Source organism: Malus sylvestris, chromosome 5 (genome assembly GCF_916048215.2).
Source record: "Malus sylvestris chromosome 5, drMalSylv7.2, whole genome shotgun sequence".
In the NCBI taxonomy this organism is placed as follows: Eukaryota; Viridiplantae; Streptophyta; class Magnoliopsida; order Rosales; family Rosaceae; genus Malus; species Malus sylvestris.
Genome location: NC_062264.1, coordinates 23,995,394 through 24,013,963, shown reverse-complemented (window position 1 = coordinate 24,013,963; position 18,570 = coordinate 23,995,394). Strand labels below are relative to the sequence as shown.

Sequence of the window (18,570 nt, the reverse complement as noted above, 5' to 3'; positions counted from 1 at the left end):
ATTTTCTAAAAGAGTTATCACTCCCAAACATTTTTTTTCTTTTTTTTATATAAAAAAAGTAATGCAAAAGGGGGTAACTAAGTCATTTTACAAATGGACAAATTTGTAATTAAAAAATTCATAAAAAAGTGGGTGGGAAGATAAGACATTGGAATGAGAATAACACCTCTCTATGTTATTCAAGGCTCCGAACCCGGTGAAAACAAAGCAACCAGATGACACCGGGTCCCCAAGTCGTATATATACCACGTGGCGCCCAAATTGTCGTCCTTTTCCAGTCTACACACAGTTAGCCCTAGCGCGAGCGCGAGAGACACACCCTCTCAAATTCAAGCTCGGACCAAATCCTCTCCGCTCTCAATTCAAACCCACACAGAGTCTCAGTCAGCTCTTCCTTCGTCTGCGTCTGCGTCTGCGTCTCTGCAACTGCAATTCTTCTTCGTCGTCCTCCTTCTCCTTCTTCTTGCTGTTTCTTCTGCTCGTAGCTCCACTGGAGGTACAGATTTCGAGACCCTAGCACCATGTTTGTTTATTAATGAATTTAGGGTACGGGTTTGGGTTTGGGAGATGGTATAAGGGAAACGTGGACTGTTGTAGGTTTTGCTGCGGTTTTGGAACTGTTGAAACTCAAACGCCAGATGATTTAGGCTGGAATTACGAATTAGGGCACGGTTTAGTTGCTTTAGTTTTGTTTAACTCTGCTTTTAGGGTTTTGGGATTGGTAATTCGTTTAAAATGGGGTAAAATTGAAGGTTTTGGTTACTTCAATTGTTAGAGGTGTTACAAATCTGGAAATTTGAGAAACTATAGCTTCATGAGAACTCAGTTTATTGGAGAATTATGTTTTGAAAATTTGGTTCTATATTGGGTTTATTGGGTTTGTGCAAAATATAGAAACTATAGAGTTTAAAATGTATAAGGGGTGTATTCAATTGGGATTTTAAGGGATTTTAATTCTTTTAATGAATTTGGGTATTCAATCAGAATTTTAAGTGATTCTCTGAAATTCTATATGTATTCAATTAGAATTTTAAAATAGTTTATTAAAATCCTTAGAAATCCAGATGTATTCAATTAAGATTTTAAAGAAGTTTATAACATTTCAGGTGTATTCAATTAGAAATTGATTTTAAAGAATTTGAGAAAGTTGAGGAATTAGAGGGAATTAGAGAGATTTCGTAATGTATTTTAAGTATCTACAAATCTCACCTCTTCTCATAAGATTTTGAGGGAATTGAATCAAAATTTTATATGGAATCTCTATAAATCAATTAAACTCCATAAAAATCCATTAAAATCTCTCACATTCTCATACACCCCTAAATTTGGTTACTTTCGGATAACTGCAGGCTTACTGGTCTAGTGCTTAGAAACTAATTGTTCTGTTCATTGATTTTTTCCGAATTGTTGCAGATATCGCCAGAACTGAGGTTTACCCGTGAGGTTATTTGTGCTACGTTGTCTGGTTAGAAGAAAGGTCTGATGGATTTTGACGAGTATGATTATTTAGAGAAAACAGTTGAAAATCCTGAACCACCGAAATCAAAGGAAACTGCAAATGGTGGTGAGGAAACATTGAAATCTGGAGAGAAAGGTCGCAGCCGAAGTTCAAAGCACAAGGGTGACGAGAAAGGTCACGATGAGGAACGTCACTCAAAGCGCTCAAAATCTGGAGACGAGTCACGTGAACGTGATAATGATCGACACAGAGAGAGGGGATCTTCTCGTCACCGCTCACAGTCAAGAGACAGAGAAAAGGATCGCCACAGAAGTAGCCGGGATCAGAGAGGTAGGGAAGACAGAGAAAGGGAGGAAAGAAATGGTAAGGAGAGAGATAGGGACAGAGACAAAGAGCGGGATCCTGGTCGTGATAGAGACAGGAGAGAACGTGACCGCGAGGGTGACAGGGACCGGGAGAAGGATAAAGAGCGGTCACGTCGAAGCAGGAGCCATTCAGAAAGGCATCGAAGTGATCGGGATGAAAGAGAAAGGAGCCGGGAGGTGGAGCATAAAGAAAGAGACAAGGAGAAGGATTTGAGGGAGCGGGAAAAAGAAAATAGGTATTCTTTCGATTCATATAGTTTAGCCGTTAAATTCTTTGTTAGGCTATATAGTTTATTTTTGGATAACCACCATCCTTTGTAGCACAGTGGAGATTACTGATGGAAAGTCATTGCATGAGCTTATTACGATTAGTGCATATTAACCGGATAAGTGAACCTTAAATTATTTGCAGTTTAACATAATTTAGATACTGAACTCCATTTTATAGAAAGTTCATATGCTACTTGGGTGAAGACGTATCAACTTAGGCATCTTTGACTTGTTTTTCTACCCTCTAAACTTGGATTGGATTGCACTAATTAAACTTGAGGAATGTTATTGTTTCTCATAATAACGTGCCTTAGTTTGGAAGTGGATGCATGTACCTATTTATAAAATGTTGGGTGGAGCTCTTCTCCTGTTCCCAGTTGATTTAGACAATAGTTCTTATGAGACACCATCGCAGCCCTTTTTTTAGATATGCATTTCAAGGGGATTGCTTTTGGAATAATGCTAGTGCCTTTCTATTTTATGAAATCAGGGATCTAAAGGATGTTAGTTTTACCAGTTCAGGAGTGTATTATGCTTTTAATTGAGGATCAAAAGAATATAACATACTTCAAAGAATAATGCACCTCTAAGTATGGTTGATGTTAAATTTTGGACCTCTGAAATGTCTTGGAACAATGTGAACAGCCACTGTTCCCAATTTGTTGAAATTATGATTCATGGACCAAGCACTCTTCAAAAAGTTATGGTGGAAGAACAATTTGTGTAAATCTGTTATCGAGGCCGAAGACATTTACTGAGAATCCTTAGTCAGAATTTTGTTGGTGCAATTTTTGTTACTAGTGCCTACCAAACCTTTTTGTGGCGTCAACATCTTCTAGTTTTGCTCTTTTTATTTTTCGTCATTTGTATGTATGCATATTTGTATGCAACAAGTTCAATGGGCTGTTTTCCATGAGTGACATTTTTGTGGATTACATAGGTGTTGGACCTGTGACAGGCATCTGTATTTTCCTCCACCCCTTTCTCTCACTTGTACGTGCCATTTATAATGGCAGCATTTTTGGTTGTTTGGGTAATGTAGTTGTGTTGCTCAGTGCACTTAAGTATCAATATGACAATTTTGGGAAGGGGCTGATGGTTAGGATGGTTGTGTTTGTGTATTATATGCTATATTTGCTCTGTGGTGTCCCAATGTCATCACAAACCCATGAATTAGGATTAGGGTTTCAGGCTAAACTGATCCAAATTGCTAATACAATTTTCTAGATTGAAGTTCATTTAAGTTTTTTGTTTTTGATGTTTCTGAAACTGGAGAGCTGGTGAACTGCTTTGCATTTATAGTGTTGGTAAGAACCTTGTGGAGAAATTTATCCGCCAAAAAGAGAATCCTGTTCATTATATTAACATTTTAAGTTAATGGAGACTCTGTCTGCAGAAAAAAAAATTGCATATGTCCAGCTATGTTTTGGTAACTAACTTTCTTTCTTTTTGCGATGTGGTCAACTCACTTGACAGCAGTGTTTCAAAAAACTAGTTTTTTGGGGTGGGGCTATGAAGAAAACGCCTCTGCCCAGCAGGAGTGGACTATAGACTAGCCTAAACGCCTAAGCTAGCGCCTAGGCGACCTGGGCCTTCGAATTTTTTTTTTTGTAAAAAACCCAAACCCAAAACAACGTTGTTTTGGGCAGGGTTTTTATAAAATTCATGCTAATTTAATGTTTCCAACTTAGTTTCTATTAGTTTATTATGACTTTATGGTGTGAATTTGAGAAATAATAATAATGGTCAAATATTTGATTGCTTGACATCCATGCTTGATTGTTTTACAACAACAACAACAACAACAACAACAACAACAACAACAATCAAGCTTGATTGTTTTACAGATTATTATATTTTATAATTACATATATTAAGTACTATAATAATTTTAGGTACTGTGAGGCTATTGCCTAGGCGAGGGTATTCATGAAACGCCTTGGCTCGCCTTCGACTTTTAAAAATTGCTTAACAGTGAACCAGTTGTGTACTTATTTGTAGTCTCTGATTGCTCAACAGTTTGATAAGTTGCTTGCCTTTTGTTTTTATTCAGCCTAGTTTCACATGGGTTCTGTGCTGGATGTGGAACTGTATCCATCTTGAACATATAGTCACCTTTTCTGTGCCATAGATTGTTATTTCTTTCCTCCCAAGTGTTTTCCAGCTTGGATAAGTGGGTTCATGCTATTGTATAAATGAATATTCTCAGTTAGTCATACTTAGCTTCATAAGTTACTTGTATTTAACACCATTAGAAATTCTGAATATTGAACACTAGATTCTGGGAACTCGCAGATATGCTAGAGCAATCATCAGATGGTCTTTCTGGCAATTGGGCCAGGCACAGCTCAGGTCATGGGTCTTAAATGTTTCTTCTAAACTTTGTGGACTCTATTTAGAAGCTTGCAATGCAAGATTGAGGGTTCAATGTTCGAGAATTTGACCACGGTGGTGATGTCATGTAATGCTTTTCGTTATCGTCACCCTCTGAACTCCGTTGCTTAATTATATTTATTCTGTTGCAGAAATGCTGGTGGGGGGAGAGATGGGCTTTGCTTAGAGAAGCACCTCATCTTCTGATTCTTGTGGGAAATTCAGTTTACAGTGGTTACTATTGGCTGTTATTTTCTTAGTGTATATATGTACTGTTATTTTCACGTGTTTGATTGCTTGCCTTTAGGGTTAGGCTGACCTTTGTGACCTTTGGAAGATATTTTTCTTCTTCTTTTGTGATCATTGGTGCTGGAGAGGACTTTTGTGACCTTTTTGCAAGCTTAGATACCTGCTATTATTTTACCCAATGTGTCTGTATATGTACAAAAATTTATACTCACATACAAGCTTTTATTCCCTGATATTAGAAATTTATGCAGATTGCTCATCTTACAGGTCTCACTTTGGAAATTGGTATTTTTCAAGCTCTTTATGAGAGTCACGGTTAAAAAAATTGCGTCATTTTAAAGTGACGTTTGGGTGTGACTGCAAGTAGATATAGTATGTGTTTTCAGTTTATAGGGTTATCACTTTGCTTTGTGTGTTTGTGATTCTTTTTCTGGGACAAGTGCTTCTAACAGGTTCCAAATAATTGCAACTAAGTCCTTTGGTACCGCCATCCATACAACTTGATGGTGCTGTTTCATTTAACATTATATAGTGCATAGAAGGTACCAATCTGTTAATTCATTTTTTGAAGTTGGATTGCATGCATTACCTTCTTAGTAATTAGCATCAATATTCTAATTTCACTCAATTGACATGTTGTACTCCAGGTTGATTTTTATTATATATTTGATAACAGAATCCTTTCTATGTATCATTCAGGTTGTTTTCTTTACCAAATTAAGCGATTTTATTTTGATCAATTTCAGGATCCGAGGATGCTTTATGTTTGATCTTTATATGTTCTTCCTGGACGTATTTTCCAGAGACATTAATGTTTTGTCAATAACAATACAATTGTTTGTCAATTTCTCATTTTTGTGTTGCAGAAGACATAAAGACAAAAAGGAAGAAGGGACAGAACCTGAGGCTGATCCTGAAAGAGATCAGAGGACAGTATTTGCGTATCAGGTATAGCAAATACGTTGGTATATGCATTCTATTGTGTTATGTTGAAAGTTCTATCTTCCAGATTCTTATGTCTTAACAACAACTTTTGGTGAACAAATTTGACAGATTTGTCTGAAGGCAGATGAAAGAGATGTATATGAGTTCTTCTCAAGGGCTGGGAAGGTTTGTACATTTCACATTTATCTATATCATGTTCATTTAACACATCATAGACGGTAAAGATTCTACGCTTTTTAGCTAAAGGGACTTCTTGGTTTGAATGCATTATATTTTGTACCTTATATTAATTATGTAATTGCAATATTTGTAACAAAAACAGCTTAGCATCTAACATATAAACATACATGCTAGAAAGATGTACTGAGGAACTGTATCTTTTACCACATTCTAGACAGTTTAAATTTGCTGTTGATTCAGTCCTTGCTTTAACTAAACTGATAACTGGAAACCCATAATGATTTGATATTCTAATTAAGCGTTTCTGTGGCTGTAGTTGTAAGTGTATTTCTGTCACTGTTTATATAATAGCTCTGATTTGTGTTTCAGGTCCGCGATGTACGTCTTATTATGGACCGCAATTCAAGACGTTCAAAGGGAGTTGGGTAGGTTTTTGTCTATCTTGGTGGCAAAAGCTGTGGTCATTAAGAGAAATTGAGTTAAATTATAGGGTTTAAGATGGTGTGAAAGTTTAAAGTCATTTGGTTTTGTTGACAAGAAGCTATGGATGCATTTATGTGCAAATAAGACTATCCTGTTCAAAGTCGATTGATCACTGTTGGAATTTGGTTTTGGAATGGCTGCCAGTTCTTCCTTCTCAAGGGGCTTACATTCCTTATTTACATTTTATTGTACAGTACGTGGCTTCATTAGATCATACACAATGTTAGAATTTTGCACCATCATCATGGGAAATTTACAATGATACATATCTGCTTTGTCTAAATGCAATGCATATAGTGTAGTTATTCCAGCTGGTCAAATGATCATAAAAAGGACATTTTTCTCTCCTCTTATGTAAACTATGTTTGGAACTTGCAGTAAAATCTAGCTAACATGTATCTGTATGGGCAGTTAGGTTTAAATCATTCAAGAATCTAATGTTGTCTAGTTTGCAGGTATATTGAGTTTTATGATGCGATGTCAGTACCTATGGCGATCGCACTCTCTGGTCAGCCTCTTCTTGGTCAACCAGTGATGGTGAAGCCATCAGAGGCTGAGAAGAATCTAGTTCAGTCAACAACATCTGTTGTCACTGGACCAGGTGGGATGATAGGCCCATATTCTGGTGGAGCTAGAAGGCTGTATGTTGGAAATCTCCATAGCAATATAAAAGAAGATGATCTCCGCCAGGTGAGTACTTTTGTGACTTGATTCTCATGTTGGAGTCTCATTATGTTACATAATCGAGCTTGCTCTTGGTGATAATTTTTTTGAGCACTTTTGTTCACAGTTCTTTTTTATTTTTTTTTTGGAAGTATTGCTGTTTTTTGCAGTTTGGCTCGCTTGATTATTTGAACCTTTAATATTTGATATGTATACAGGTTTTTGGAGCATTTGGTCCTGTAGAACTGGTTCAGTTGCCTCTTGATGAAACTAATAACTGCAAAGGTTTTGGATTTGTGCAGGTCTGTTTTACTAGAACTTGCATCTTAACCAACTGTGGATATAAAATAAGCATATCTGTCTGTATGGCGGTTCATTATAGCTTCAGTTGGAGATTAGAATTGGCTTTAAAATCCCACCCCATCCCCACCCAAAAAAAAAAAAAGTATTTGCACCCCCCCCCCCCCCCTCTCTCTCTCCCTTTCTCTTTTATTTATTGCAGCATATCACACCAATTCCTTTCCAGTTGTCCTTATCAGATGCTTTATGTGCAAGTTTATTGGATAAATCAAATTCATTGAATCAGTTACTTGCATGCAGTTTGCACGTCTTGAAGATGCTAGAAATTCTCTGAGTTTGAATGGACAATTGGAGATTGCAGGTCGAGTAATTAAGGTAATGGCACTTTATCATATTGTTATTGTACTTCTTTCTCCAAAAGATATGCTTGCGTTGTGTACTCTTTCCAATTTCATTAATTAGGCCGTGTGGTAGTTTGATGCTTATAGTGGCATGAGTGGTGCTTGGTATGTTTGTTCATCTCAGCTGGTCAATTAGTGATGCTTATACTATGCGATAGCGTATTTGCTCAGGTTTTCTTAATATGCACATTGAGTAGCACATAAATGATGTGGTATGTTCACATTAATGGTGCACGTAATTATTTAGATAACTACCAGCACTAATTGATGATACCATTAGTATTGTGACTATTGTCTTAAATTAGTGCAAAAGCCTTTTTGCTTTTGTGATTCAAAATATTTGAATGTTTTGTGGTGATGTGTCAGTTAACTGCTATCATTTTAATTTTAACTGGATGGATCAGAGGGGCACTTAGACTGTTGCTTATTTACCTCATTTATTTATTTATTTAGGTGTCAGCTGTTACAGACCAAGCTGGAATGCAAGATCTTGGAGCAAATGCTGGTGATTTTGATGATGATGAAGGCGGTGGCTTGGTTAGTAATATCGCTTATTTCAGATGGCTTGTGCTTGATAATTCAAAATAACACACCATTCATGAATTATGTTAATGTTTACTGGTTTCGGTATTTTTTTTCCCTTCTTGTTGCTTTAACTAGAAATTTGTACATTGCCTTGCAAGCCATTGTTGACATCAGCACTACAAAGAATGGGCAGTTTGGAATAGAATGAGATTACTAAAGAGAATCTGTACTGCATAATTTTTTGCTTGACCTAATTGAAGGTACTTGACATGTTTTGATAATCTTAACAGTCATTGAATGCGCGCTCTCGAGCCATGCTCATGCAGAAATTGGACCGTAGTGGAACTGCACCAAGGTTTGTCTTCTCTGAGCACGTTAGTGTATTTTGATTTGTTTTCATTAGTCTTACATTGGCTTTGCTCGCAGTATTGCTGGTCCCTTAGGCACACCTGCTGTCAATAGCGCAGGCGTTTCCTTACCGATGGCACCAATCCTGGGAGCTGCACCGGTGGTTTCTTCTCTTGTTCCTCCCATTGCCTCTATTCCTGGTTTTGCCGGACTTGGTGTTGCAGGGCTTCAAATTCCGACAGCTACTCTTCCTTCTGTAGACACAATTGGTGTTCCAAGCGAATGTTTACTGTTGAAAAATATGTTTGATCCCACAGCTGAGGTTGGTGGTGGATTCCTTTGATAAATATAGATTTTTCTGATTCTTTTTCAAATTTTCTTCTATACCGTTTATTTAACTTCTTGTCTTGGTTTTTGAGCAGTCGGAACCAAACTTTGACTTGGACATTAAAGATGATGTTCAGGATGAGTGTTCGAAATACGGTACTTTGAAGCATATATATGTGGACAAGTAAGATTTATTTGCATTATTTGTATGGCCCTTCCGCTCTATTGTATACATCTAACTCACATTCTTGTCAATAAGCAGGAATACTGCTGGACATGTGTACTTGCGATTTGAAAATACACAAGCTGCTATTAGTGCTCGGCATGTTCTCCATGGAAGGTGGTTTGCTGGAAAGATGATCGAGGCAACGTTCATGGTAATTCATATTTTTGGTGACCACATATGTCATTGATTTTGCTTCGTATTCTGTTTTATGAGAATGTCTGTTTATTCGTGCAGTTGCCCCAGACCTACGAGGCTAAATTCCCGGAAAGCAGATAGGATAAGGTAGCAAATGTAGAAAAAGTAGCCGGTGTGTGTATGCCTTGGCGGTAACCTTTAAATTTTGGTCCAATTTTCGTGCGAGCGTTTTAATGAATTGTTATCGCAAGGGCTGTCCGAAAGAAGAAGGGATGTCATTAGGTAACTTGGAAATGTTTACAGCCAGTGTCAGTTTACAGAATACGGGTTTGTAGAACGATTGACGTTCTCATTTGTTGAATTTTCCAGTTTGCGTTTTTGTTTTGGTCTTGGTTAATGGATGGGGTGCTGTAACTAGATTTGTTCAGTAAATTGCCTCATGGCTGAGGTCCTGTATTTGCTAGTAAAGAAGGATTTCAAATATTCTGTCTTTATGAAAGTTTCACCCTTGACAAGCTGAAGAAAATTGGACATCGAAATGTAGTTTTTGGGTCAGAGAAATGGGGCTTGTAGGCTTGTAGCTGAAATGGTATAACTGTGATTTTTGTTCACCTGACTAAAAGAACAAGGGTACCCGTTTGACACTAGTTTCTGCCAAAACGTAATTAGAGTCGTGGCGAAAATGTCTGCGGATGAGGACTTTTCTGTTCGGCTACTCGGAAATGGCTGCTAATCCCTCAAATTACTACAAAGTATTTGGTAGCGATTATTTAAGACAACTGTGATTAGTGCTCTAAAATTTTTATTACTTTTCATAAGTGTATTTGTCTTTCTAATTATAAAATGTTTGGAGTGTAAAATGAAATTTTTTGAGTGCCAAAAACAATTTTCTTATTTTATTAGGGGTTTTATAGTGCCTCCTGTACAGCTTTTGGAAAAGCTAAAAACACTTTACGACAATCGAAAGAACAACGTCACAACGCACTTTCAAATACATTTTCAGAAAGGATAATGTTTTGGTGATCAAAATTTTTAAATCAAATGATGTGATTGTTGATGATTGAATTATTACTTAAACATTGATTAACGTGCTTATTTTATATTGTTGACGCATCATTTGTTTGTAAATTTAGTTTAAATCATGGAACCGGATCCCCTCTAAACCCAAAGGAATTGAGTCCAATGATCAAAATGATCCGAAACATTGAAATTTGATCCAACGGTTACAATTATTATAACTTTTAGGGATTTCTTGTTTGTAGCAGTTTGATCAGATTTCAATGGCTTGATCATTTGATCTCAAGGCAAAGTTCATTTGAGTCCACAGAGGGTCCGGTTCCTAAAATCATTACTTTTGTAAAAATGATTCTAATAAAAGCGCTCCTAATAAATCATTACTTTTTAAAAAATGATCATTTAATCTGATTTTGCCTCCGCCTCCGGACGAGTGATTTTCTCTTTCGTGTGAGAAAGGCAATCAATAATACAAGAAGGGGAAAGTGAAGCCAAACACTACTATTGACGTCAGCCCTTTCGTCAACTCGATCATGCCTATCAAATATAGCCACACATACATCCATCCATCCATCCATCCATCCATCCATCCATCCATCCATCTCATAATTTCATTCTTCTTTTTTTGCACACATATACATACATACATACATACATACATACATATATATATACACACACACATACATCAAAAATAGAGAGTAGAAGTGAAAGCAAAAAGCTGAATGGAAATAGCAGAAGACGTTGTCATTGTGGGAGCTGGACTTTCTGGCCTCGCCACTTCCTTAGGACTTCACAGGTTTCTCTCTCTCTCTCTCTCTCTCTCTCTCTCTCTCGCTCGCACACACAAGACAAATGCATGGTATCCGAAAAACAATTTGGGTATCATATTGGCTTAATTTGCTCCTCTGTGGACTGTTTGCTTGGCTATGATTTATAAGGAAAATTGAAATTTTTGGTGCACAGGCTGGGCATTAGAAGCTTAGTGCTGGAGTCATCTGATAGTTTGAGGACAACAGGGTTTGCACTCACAACATGGACAAACGCCTGGAAAGCCTTGGATGCCCTTGGTATTGGCGATTCACTTCGCCAACAACATGTCACGCTTGATGGGTAATTGTGTTTTCACAACATTCTTTGACATACAGTTTAACATGTTATGTTTTTCGATTATCGATCAAACATATGCTTGTTTAAACGCATTGTTCACTGTGTAACAACGTAACATATCAATCCGTCTAGCAAGAGAACATTGCTCCTTTTAAAGTTCGACTCTTTATAAGCATTGTTTCGTTTGAGTGGCCATGTCCAAAAGTTGATCAACACTTGCCTTTGATAGTCTAGCTAGCTAGCTAGTATTTTTTTACCAATCTTGCTCAGACGGTAGACAATGACTCCTAGTCAGAATTTTTTAGTACTTGCTGTTTTACATCGAGATATATGCATGAAACTGATTGCAGAGTTTCGAACGCAGGAATGTAACATCCTCGAGAATTACAGGGCTTCAAACGTTTCAGATGTCATTTGATGCCAAAGGAAAACAGTAAGTTTACATATGTAGCTGTCTCCTCTGTAACCGTACTTTTCCTTCTGCATTCATTTCAACCCCCAGATGTTGTTCTTTGCTTTGAACCCCAATGGAATATCACGTGTATATTTATTTTATTTGTATTGCTAGTTCCCTACTTGTAACATGCAATTCAAGTATTCCATATGATTGAGATTGTAAATGACACGCAGCGGAGACCATGAAGTTCGTTGCGTGAAAAGGAACTTGTTGTTGGAAGCCCTAGCAAATGAACTCCCAAATGGCACCATCAGGTTCTCGTCCAAGGTGGTTTCCATTGATGAATCAGGCTTATTTAAGCTGGTGCATCTCGCTGATGGCACCGTCCTTAAAGCCAAGGTAGGTAGACTTCTCTCGCCTTTTTATCGCTACTTTTTCCTCTTCGTAAAGACAAACCATGACTAGTTTGCATTGTGCTGACAACCTAACTCTAATTGCATGTGATATCAATGCTTTGATTGAAATGAATATATAGGTCTTGGTAGGGTGTGATGGAGTGAACTCTCTGGTGGCAAAATGGCTTGGCTTCAAGCAGCCTGCCTTTACGGGAAGATCTGCTGTTAGAGGTTATGCCAACTTCAAGAGCAGTCACGGGTTTGATCCTTTGTTTATGCTGTACTTTGGAAGTGGTATTAGATCGGGCGCCATCCCCTGCGATGATAAAAATGTTTATTGGTTCATTACTTGGTCTCCCTCCAGCCAAGGTAATTAACCTTTCACAAAATCTCGAGACTTATTTGCTTCCGTGCTTCCTTTCAATACCTTGAAGGCTCAAAGTTAGAGCGGATTTGTAGGTTTTGCATCGTTTCTACCACATTAATGTAGAGAATGTGCTTCAGAAATTGTTTTCAGCTTTCAATCTCACTACAAAAACTACGAATAAGACAAACGTGACAATGTTTCATACCATGACTTAGCATCTCAGACAACATTCTCGTTGCAATTCAGAAACTGTATCAATGTGTGTCACATTTTTCGCTAATTCTTCATGTCTTGTAGAGAAAGAGCTAGAAGAGAACCCAGGCCAACTGAAGCAATACATGTTAAGCAAGCTCGGAAAGATACCCGATAAAGTAAAGGCTGTAGTAGAAAACACCGAACTGGATGCTTTTGTATCCGTTCCATTGAGATATAGACATCCTTGGGACATTCTATGGGGAAACATCAGCAAAGGCAATGTTTGCGTTGCAGGAGACGCGCTCCACCCCATGACCCCGGACATTGGCCAAGGCGGGTGCGCTGCATTGGAAGACGGTGTTGTGTTGGCAAGGTGTCTCGGTGAGGCCTTGTTGAAGAGCTCACGGCACGAAACAAAAGATAAGGCGGGTGAAGAAGGAAAGGAAGAATATGAGAGGATTGAGACGGGGTTGAAGAAGTATGCCACTGAGAGGAGATGGAGAAGCTTTGATCTGATCAGCACAGCTTTAGTGGTTGGTTTTTTTCAAGAGAGTGATGGGAAAATCATGAACTTTTTGAGGGACAAATATCTGGCTCCAATTCTTGCTGGGTTGCTGTTGAAGAAGTCTGATTTTGATTGTGGGAAGCTCAGCATCTCTTAAAACAATGTAGTTCTTCTGTATATTAATTTTCATTTGACTTCCAAGTAATCTTACTTATATTGGAATTATATTAGTAAAAGACCTTTCTTACCCTACTTGTAATTTTGTCACTACTATGAAAAAGAGTTTTAATCATATTATATCACAATTATATTAGAGATTTGTGACTAAGTTTAGTTTAATTTTTCGTTTTCAACTTCAACCGCAAAGAAAATTCGAACTTGAGACTTTTTCAACATTAAGAAGAGGAATACCGCCGAATTGAGTTTAAACCGAGAATATTAATTATCCTAGTGCTCAACTGCTAATAACATAAAGCATTTGGTGGAATTATTGCAGTTTGATTGCCACCTATCTCCTCCAAATTGTGGCTTATGGCTTCCACCAAAGAAAAGTAATCCCAATATCCCATTATGACAAAATTATCCTTCATAGTTGCCCTATAAACCTTTTCCACAATAATATTTTTCATTTATCATAGTCAATTTTGATAACAAGCTTAAATTCAAGAAGCGTAGACATATTCAATATGTATATGAACTCGGAATTTCGAGGGCAAAACAGCAAGATGGAGTTTTCTTAAGGGAGTTTTAACGAAAAGCCCGAGGTACGGTTCATTTTAATGAAAAACCACATTTTTACACTAAAAAGTCAAACCTGATACTATTCACTTTATCCTTTATTTTGTCCTTATCGTTAAAACTCAAAGTTTTAAAACCATTTTCATTAGTTTCTTTTTTCTTAATCATTATCTACAAGCCCCTTTCACAAAATCTAAAAGGGTAGTAAGGTTGAAAGTTCGTTGTTGTCAGTGTCACTTGTCCTTAGTGTTCATCCCAATCGTAATCCCATTCGTCATCATCCCACAATGACATATCCAATTGCCGCCGCAAATTATGGAAAAATTCTTCCATGCTACATAAATTTTAGCATTAAAATGATGCGTAAATAAACTTCCCAAAGCATTTCGTCACTTACTATGCCATTCATCGTCGCTCGCTGGATGCCATGGTATCTACTGTAAACCTTTTCTCCTTTGAACCTGATACTATTCACTTAACGGATGTATGAAAGTGTTCCAAAATTATGATTTTATGTATTATTCTGAAATGAAAAAAACTTTATAAATTAAATGTTGAAAACTAAAAAAGTTGAGGTAATAACTGAGATTCATCCCACAAAATAATTTAAGATTTCTTTATTTTCTATCTTGTTCTCTTCGAAAACACACAGATGTTTGCGAAAGTAGAGTTTCAGACACCATCAATCTCTCTACCTCCCCTTGGAATCGTCAAATCCCACCTTCCGTTGATCTTGTACTGTAATCCAACTTATTGAATAACCATCCAACAGAGCAACTCCGAAACGGCGTCAATAATATCATCACTCATGGAAGTAGTAGAAGAAAGTGTTGTAATTGTTGGAGCTGGAATTGCTGGTCTTTCTGCAGCCTTGGGGCTTCACAGGTTCTCTCTCTCTCTTCAAGTTTTCAGATTGATCTGGATAATAATATGTTTTAATTACTACTATGTACCAAAACTTGTTAATATGATTAATTGCAAATATGTTCACTCAGACTGCAAGCAATAAGCAAAATTAATTTTGTTTTTGCTGCAGGCTGGGGATTCGGAGCTTAGTTTTAGAATCGTCGGATTGTTTGAGGACGACCGGGTTTACTTTAACAACATGGACAAATGCATGGAAGGCCTTGGATGCCCTTGGCACTGGTGATACTCTTCGCCAACAACATGGGGCACTTCGTGGGTAATTATATTCCGACCCTACCTCATCTCTTTCTTATAACTACTTGTTGTGGACAGTTTTGATATGTTATGTTATCCAATGGTCAATCAATCTAAACCCTCATGAACGTCTGTTTTGGTGCGTGCCTTGACACCTTGAGATCACACATACATATACAAGAGAACGCAGTCTCTGCCTCCGGCCTTATATTCGATCCATCTCCTTTTGAACTATTTTGTTCATGTGCGAATTAATTTCGATATATAGTATCAAAAATGAATAAGTGACATAAATTATATACCCTTTTGTTTGATGAATAAGTAAAATTATTTCAGCAGGCAGTGTAGAAATGATTCCGTGTGATGCTTTTTTTGGCACGGAACTGAACGGTGCTGTGAATGCAGGAATGTGACTTCCTCAACAATTTCTGGGCTTCCTGTGTTTGAGATGTCATTTAAGGCCAAGGGAAAGAAGTAAGTTTTCCAAATATATACTTAATCCCCTCAATAGCTTACATTCCTCCAGTTGCTGCATCTCCTTTTTCGCATGCTTTTCAGCCCCCCAACATCGTTCTCCAGCTTCTTGATGCAAGCATGCTCAGATATAATTGAGATTTTACCATGATGTGCAGCGGAGATCATGAAGTTCGTCGCGTGAAAAGGAGATTGCTTTTGGAAGCCCTTGCAGATGAACTCCCTAGTGGCACCATTAGGTTTTCATCCAAGGTGGTTTCCATTGACGAATCAGGCTACTTGAAGCTGGTGCATCTTGCTGATGGAACCATCCTCAAGGCCAAGGTATTGTTGAGAGCATATCCCACATAGGGAATGTAGAGCCTTGCCTTACTGTGTTTCCTCTTCATCGCTATCAATTAGTTTTAGGTTCCACGCTCTAGTTTTTTGAACTCTATGTATAGGTATCTTTTGATCTAACTGCTTATACATCAATGCCGTGATTGAATAGGTCTTAGTTGGGTGTGATGGAGTGAACTCCGTGGTTGCTAAATGGCTAGGGTTCAAGCAGCCGGCGTTTACAGGGAGATCTGCCATCCGAGGCCTTGCCAACTTCAAGAGCAGCCATGGTTTTGATCCCATATTTATGAAGTTCTTTGGAAATGGTATTAGATATGGTGTAATCCCTTGTGATGATAAAACTGTTCATTGGTACTACACTTGGGCTCCTACCAGCCAAGGTAAGCATCTCACACCAATTTTCAGACTTTTTTGCTTACTTCCTATTATTTAAGCCAAAAGTTTTGGCTCTCAATCATCCTTGAAAGTAAGTATTTTTGTTCTCAATTCAAACTGTATTTTCTGCTACTATGTAGAGCGAATGCGTTCCCTTTCTGCACCCGAGTTCAAATTTTCTCCCCGTTGTTTAGACTATTTTAAAGAATAATATCACTTGTTAAGAAAAGATGTCAAATGTGTGTCACTTTTATTTATTTATTTTTCATGTCTTGTAGAGAGAACTAGAAAAAATGTCAAATGTGTGTCACATTCTCGTTGCAATTCAGAAACTATCAATGTGTGTGTCACGTTTTTTTTGCTAATTCTTCATGTCTTGTAGAGAAAGAGCTAGAAGAGAACCCAGGTCAACTGAAGCAATACATGTTAAGCAAGCTCGGAAAGATACCCGATAAAGTAAAGGCTGTAGTAGAAAACACCGAACTGGATGCTTTTGTATCCTCTCCATTGAGATATAGACATCCTTGGGAGATTCTATGGGGAAACATCAGCAAAGGCAATGTTTGCGTTGCAGGAGACGCGCTCCACCCCATGACCCCGGACATTGGCCAAGGCGGGTGCGCTGCATTGGAAGACGGTGTTGTGTTGGCAAGGTGTCTCGGTGAGGCCTTGTTGAAGAGCTCACGGCACGAAACAAAAGATAAGGCGGGTGAAGAAGGAAAGGAAGAATATGAGAGGATTGAGACGGGGTTGAAGAAGTATGCTACTGAGAGGAGATGGAGAAGCTTTGATCTGATCAGCACAGCTTTAGTGGTTGGTTTTTTTCAAGAGAGTGATGGGAAAATCATGAACTTTTTGAGGGACAAATATCTGGCTCCAATTCTTGCTGGGTTGCTGTTGAAGAAGTCTGATTTTGATTGTGGGAAGCTCAGCATCTCTTAAAACAATGCAGTTCTTCTGTATATTAATTTTCATTTGACTTCCAAGTAATCTTGCTTATATTGCAATTATATTAGTAAAAGACCTTTCTTACCCTACTTGTAATTTTGTCACTAGTATGAAAAAGAGTTTTAATCATATTATATCACAATTATATTAGACATTTGTGACTAAGTTTAGTTTAATTTTTCGTTTTCAACTTCAACCGCAAAGAAAATTCGAACTTGAGACTTTTTCAACATTAAGAAGAGGAATACCGCCGGACTGAGTTTAAACCGAGAATATTAATTATCCTAGTGCTCAACTGCTAATAACATAAAGCATTTTGTGGAATTATTGCAATTTGATTGCCGCCTATCTCCTCCAAATTGTAATGCCACTATGGCTTATGGCTTCCACCAAAGAAAAGTAAGAGTAAATTGTAGCAATGGTCCCTCAACTTTAATCAAATTGAAGCAATGGTCTCTCAACTAAAAATTCATTACCATTGGTCCATCAACTTATCAAAATGTGTAGCTATAAGTTTTTTCATCAATTTCGTCAAAATAATAACCATTTATATAATTAGGGTCTCTCAACTCATCAAAGTGTGTAATTATGGTCATTTTCGTTAACTACGTCAAATTTTTTGTCAAAACAAGTTATGTTGGAAGGACCATTGCTACAATTGGGTTAAAGTTAAGGGATCATTTCTCCAATTGAATTAAAGTTGAGGGACCAATGGTAATGGATTTTTAGTTGAGGGACCATTACTCCAATTGAGTTAAAGTTAAGGGATCATAGCTACAATTTATTCGAAAAGTAATCCCAATATCCCATTATGACAAAATTATCCTTCATAGTTGCCCTATAAACCTTTTCCACAATCATATTTTTAGTCAATTTTGATAACAAGCTTAAATTCAAGAAGCGTAGATATATTCAGTATGTACATGTCGGAATTTCGAGGGCAAAACAGCAAGATGGAGTTTTCTTAATCATTATCTACAAGCCCCTTGCACAAAATCTAAAAGGGCAATAAGGTTGAAAGTTGGTTGTTGTTAGTGTCACTTGTCCTTAGTATGTCATCCCAATCGTAATCCCATTCGTCATCATCCCACAATGACATGTCCAATTGCCGCCATAAATTACGGGAAAATTATTCCATGCTACATAAATTTTAGCGTTAAAATGTTGCGTAAATCAACTCCCCAAAGCATTTCGTCGCTTACTACGCCATTCCTCGTCTTTGGGTGCCTAGGTATCTACCGTAAATCTTTTCTTGTTTGAACCCCGCCCTTAACTTTATTTAAGGCTATGCCATCCCCAGTAG

The 18,570-nt window shown here is 37.6% G+C and overlaps 3 protein-coding genes across 3 annotated transcripts; all 3 read left to right on the top strand.

Moving 5' to 3' along the window:
* The first annotated feature begins 275 nt into the window (after positions 1 to 275).
* Positions 276 to 9,775, top strand: LOC126621878 (uncharacterized). The gene is made up of 14 exons (XM_050290492.1): positions 276 to 496; positions 1,414 to 2,060; positions 5,583 to 5,664; positions 5,770 to 5,826; positions 6,211 to 6,266; positions 6,780 to 7,014; positions 7,206 to 7,289; positions 7,588 to 7,662; positions 8,142 to 8,225; positions 8,504 to 8,568; positions 8,640 to 8,883; positions 8,984 to 9,072; positions 9,151 to 9,265; positions 9,349 to 9,775. The coding sequence occupies exons 2-14, from the start codon at positions 1,483 to 1,485 to the stop codon at positions 9,388 to 9,390; spliced, it is 1,806 nt and encodes a 601-aa protein (XP_050146449.1). The 5' UTR covers positions 276 to 496; positions 1,414 to 1,482; the 3' UTR covers positions 9,391 to 9,775.
* A 1,126-nt stretch (positions 9,776 to 10,901) lies between these two features.
* On the top strand, positions 10,902 to 13,545 carry LOC126621880 (monooxygenase 2-like). Its single transcript, XM_050290494.1, has 6 exons — positions 10,902 to 11,062; positions 11,230 to 11,376; positions 11,738 to 11,806; positions 12,004 to 12,169; positions 12,306 to 12,534; positions 12,830 to 13,545. Exons 1-6 carry the CDS (start codon positions 10,989 to 10,991, stop codon positions 13,387 to 13,389), a joined length of 1,245 nt encoding a protein of 414 aa, XP_050146451.1. The 5' UTR covers positions 10,902 to 10,988; the 3' UTR covers positions 13,390 to 13,545.
* Positions 13,546 to 14,557: 1,012 nt separating this feature from the next.
* On the top strand, positions 14,558 to 17,417 carry LOC126621879 (monooxygenase 2-like). Its single transcript, XM_050290493.1, has 6 exons — positions 14,558 to 14,855; positions 15,007 to 15,153; positions 15,537 to 15,605; positions 15,764 to 15,929; positions 16,096 to 16,324; positions 16,702 to 17,417. Exons 1-6 carry the CDS (start codon positions 14,779 to 14,781, stop codon positions 17,259 to 17,261), a joined length of 1,248 nt encoding a protein of 415 aa, XP_050146450.1. The 5' UTR covers positions 14,558 to 14,778; the 3' UTR covers positions 17,262 to 17,417.
* The last annotated feature ends 1,153 nt before the right edge of the window (positions 17,418 to 18,570 follow it).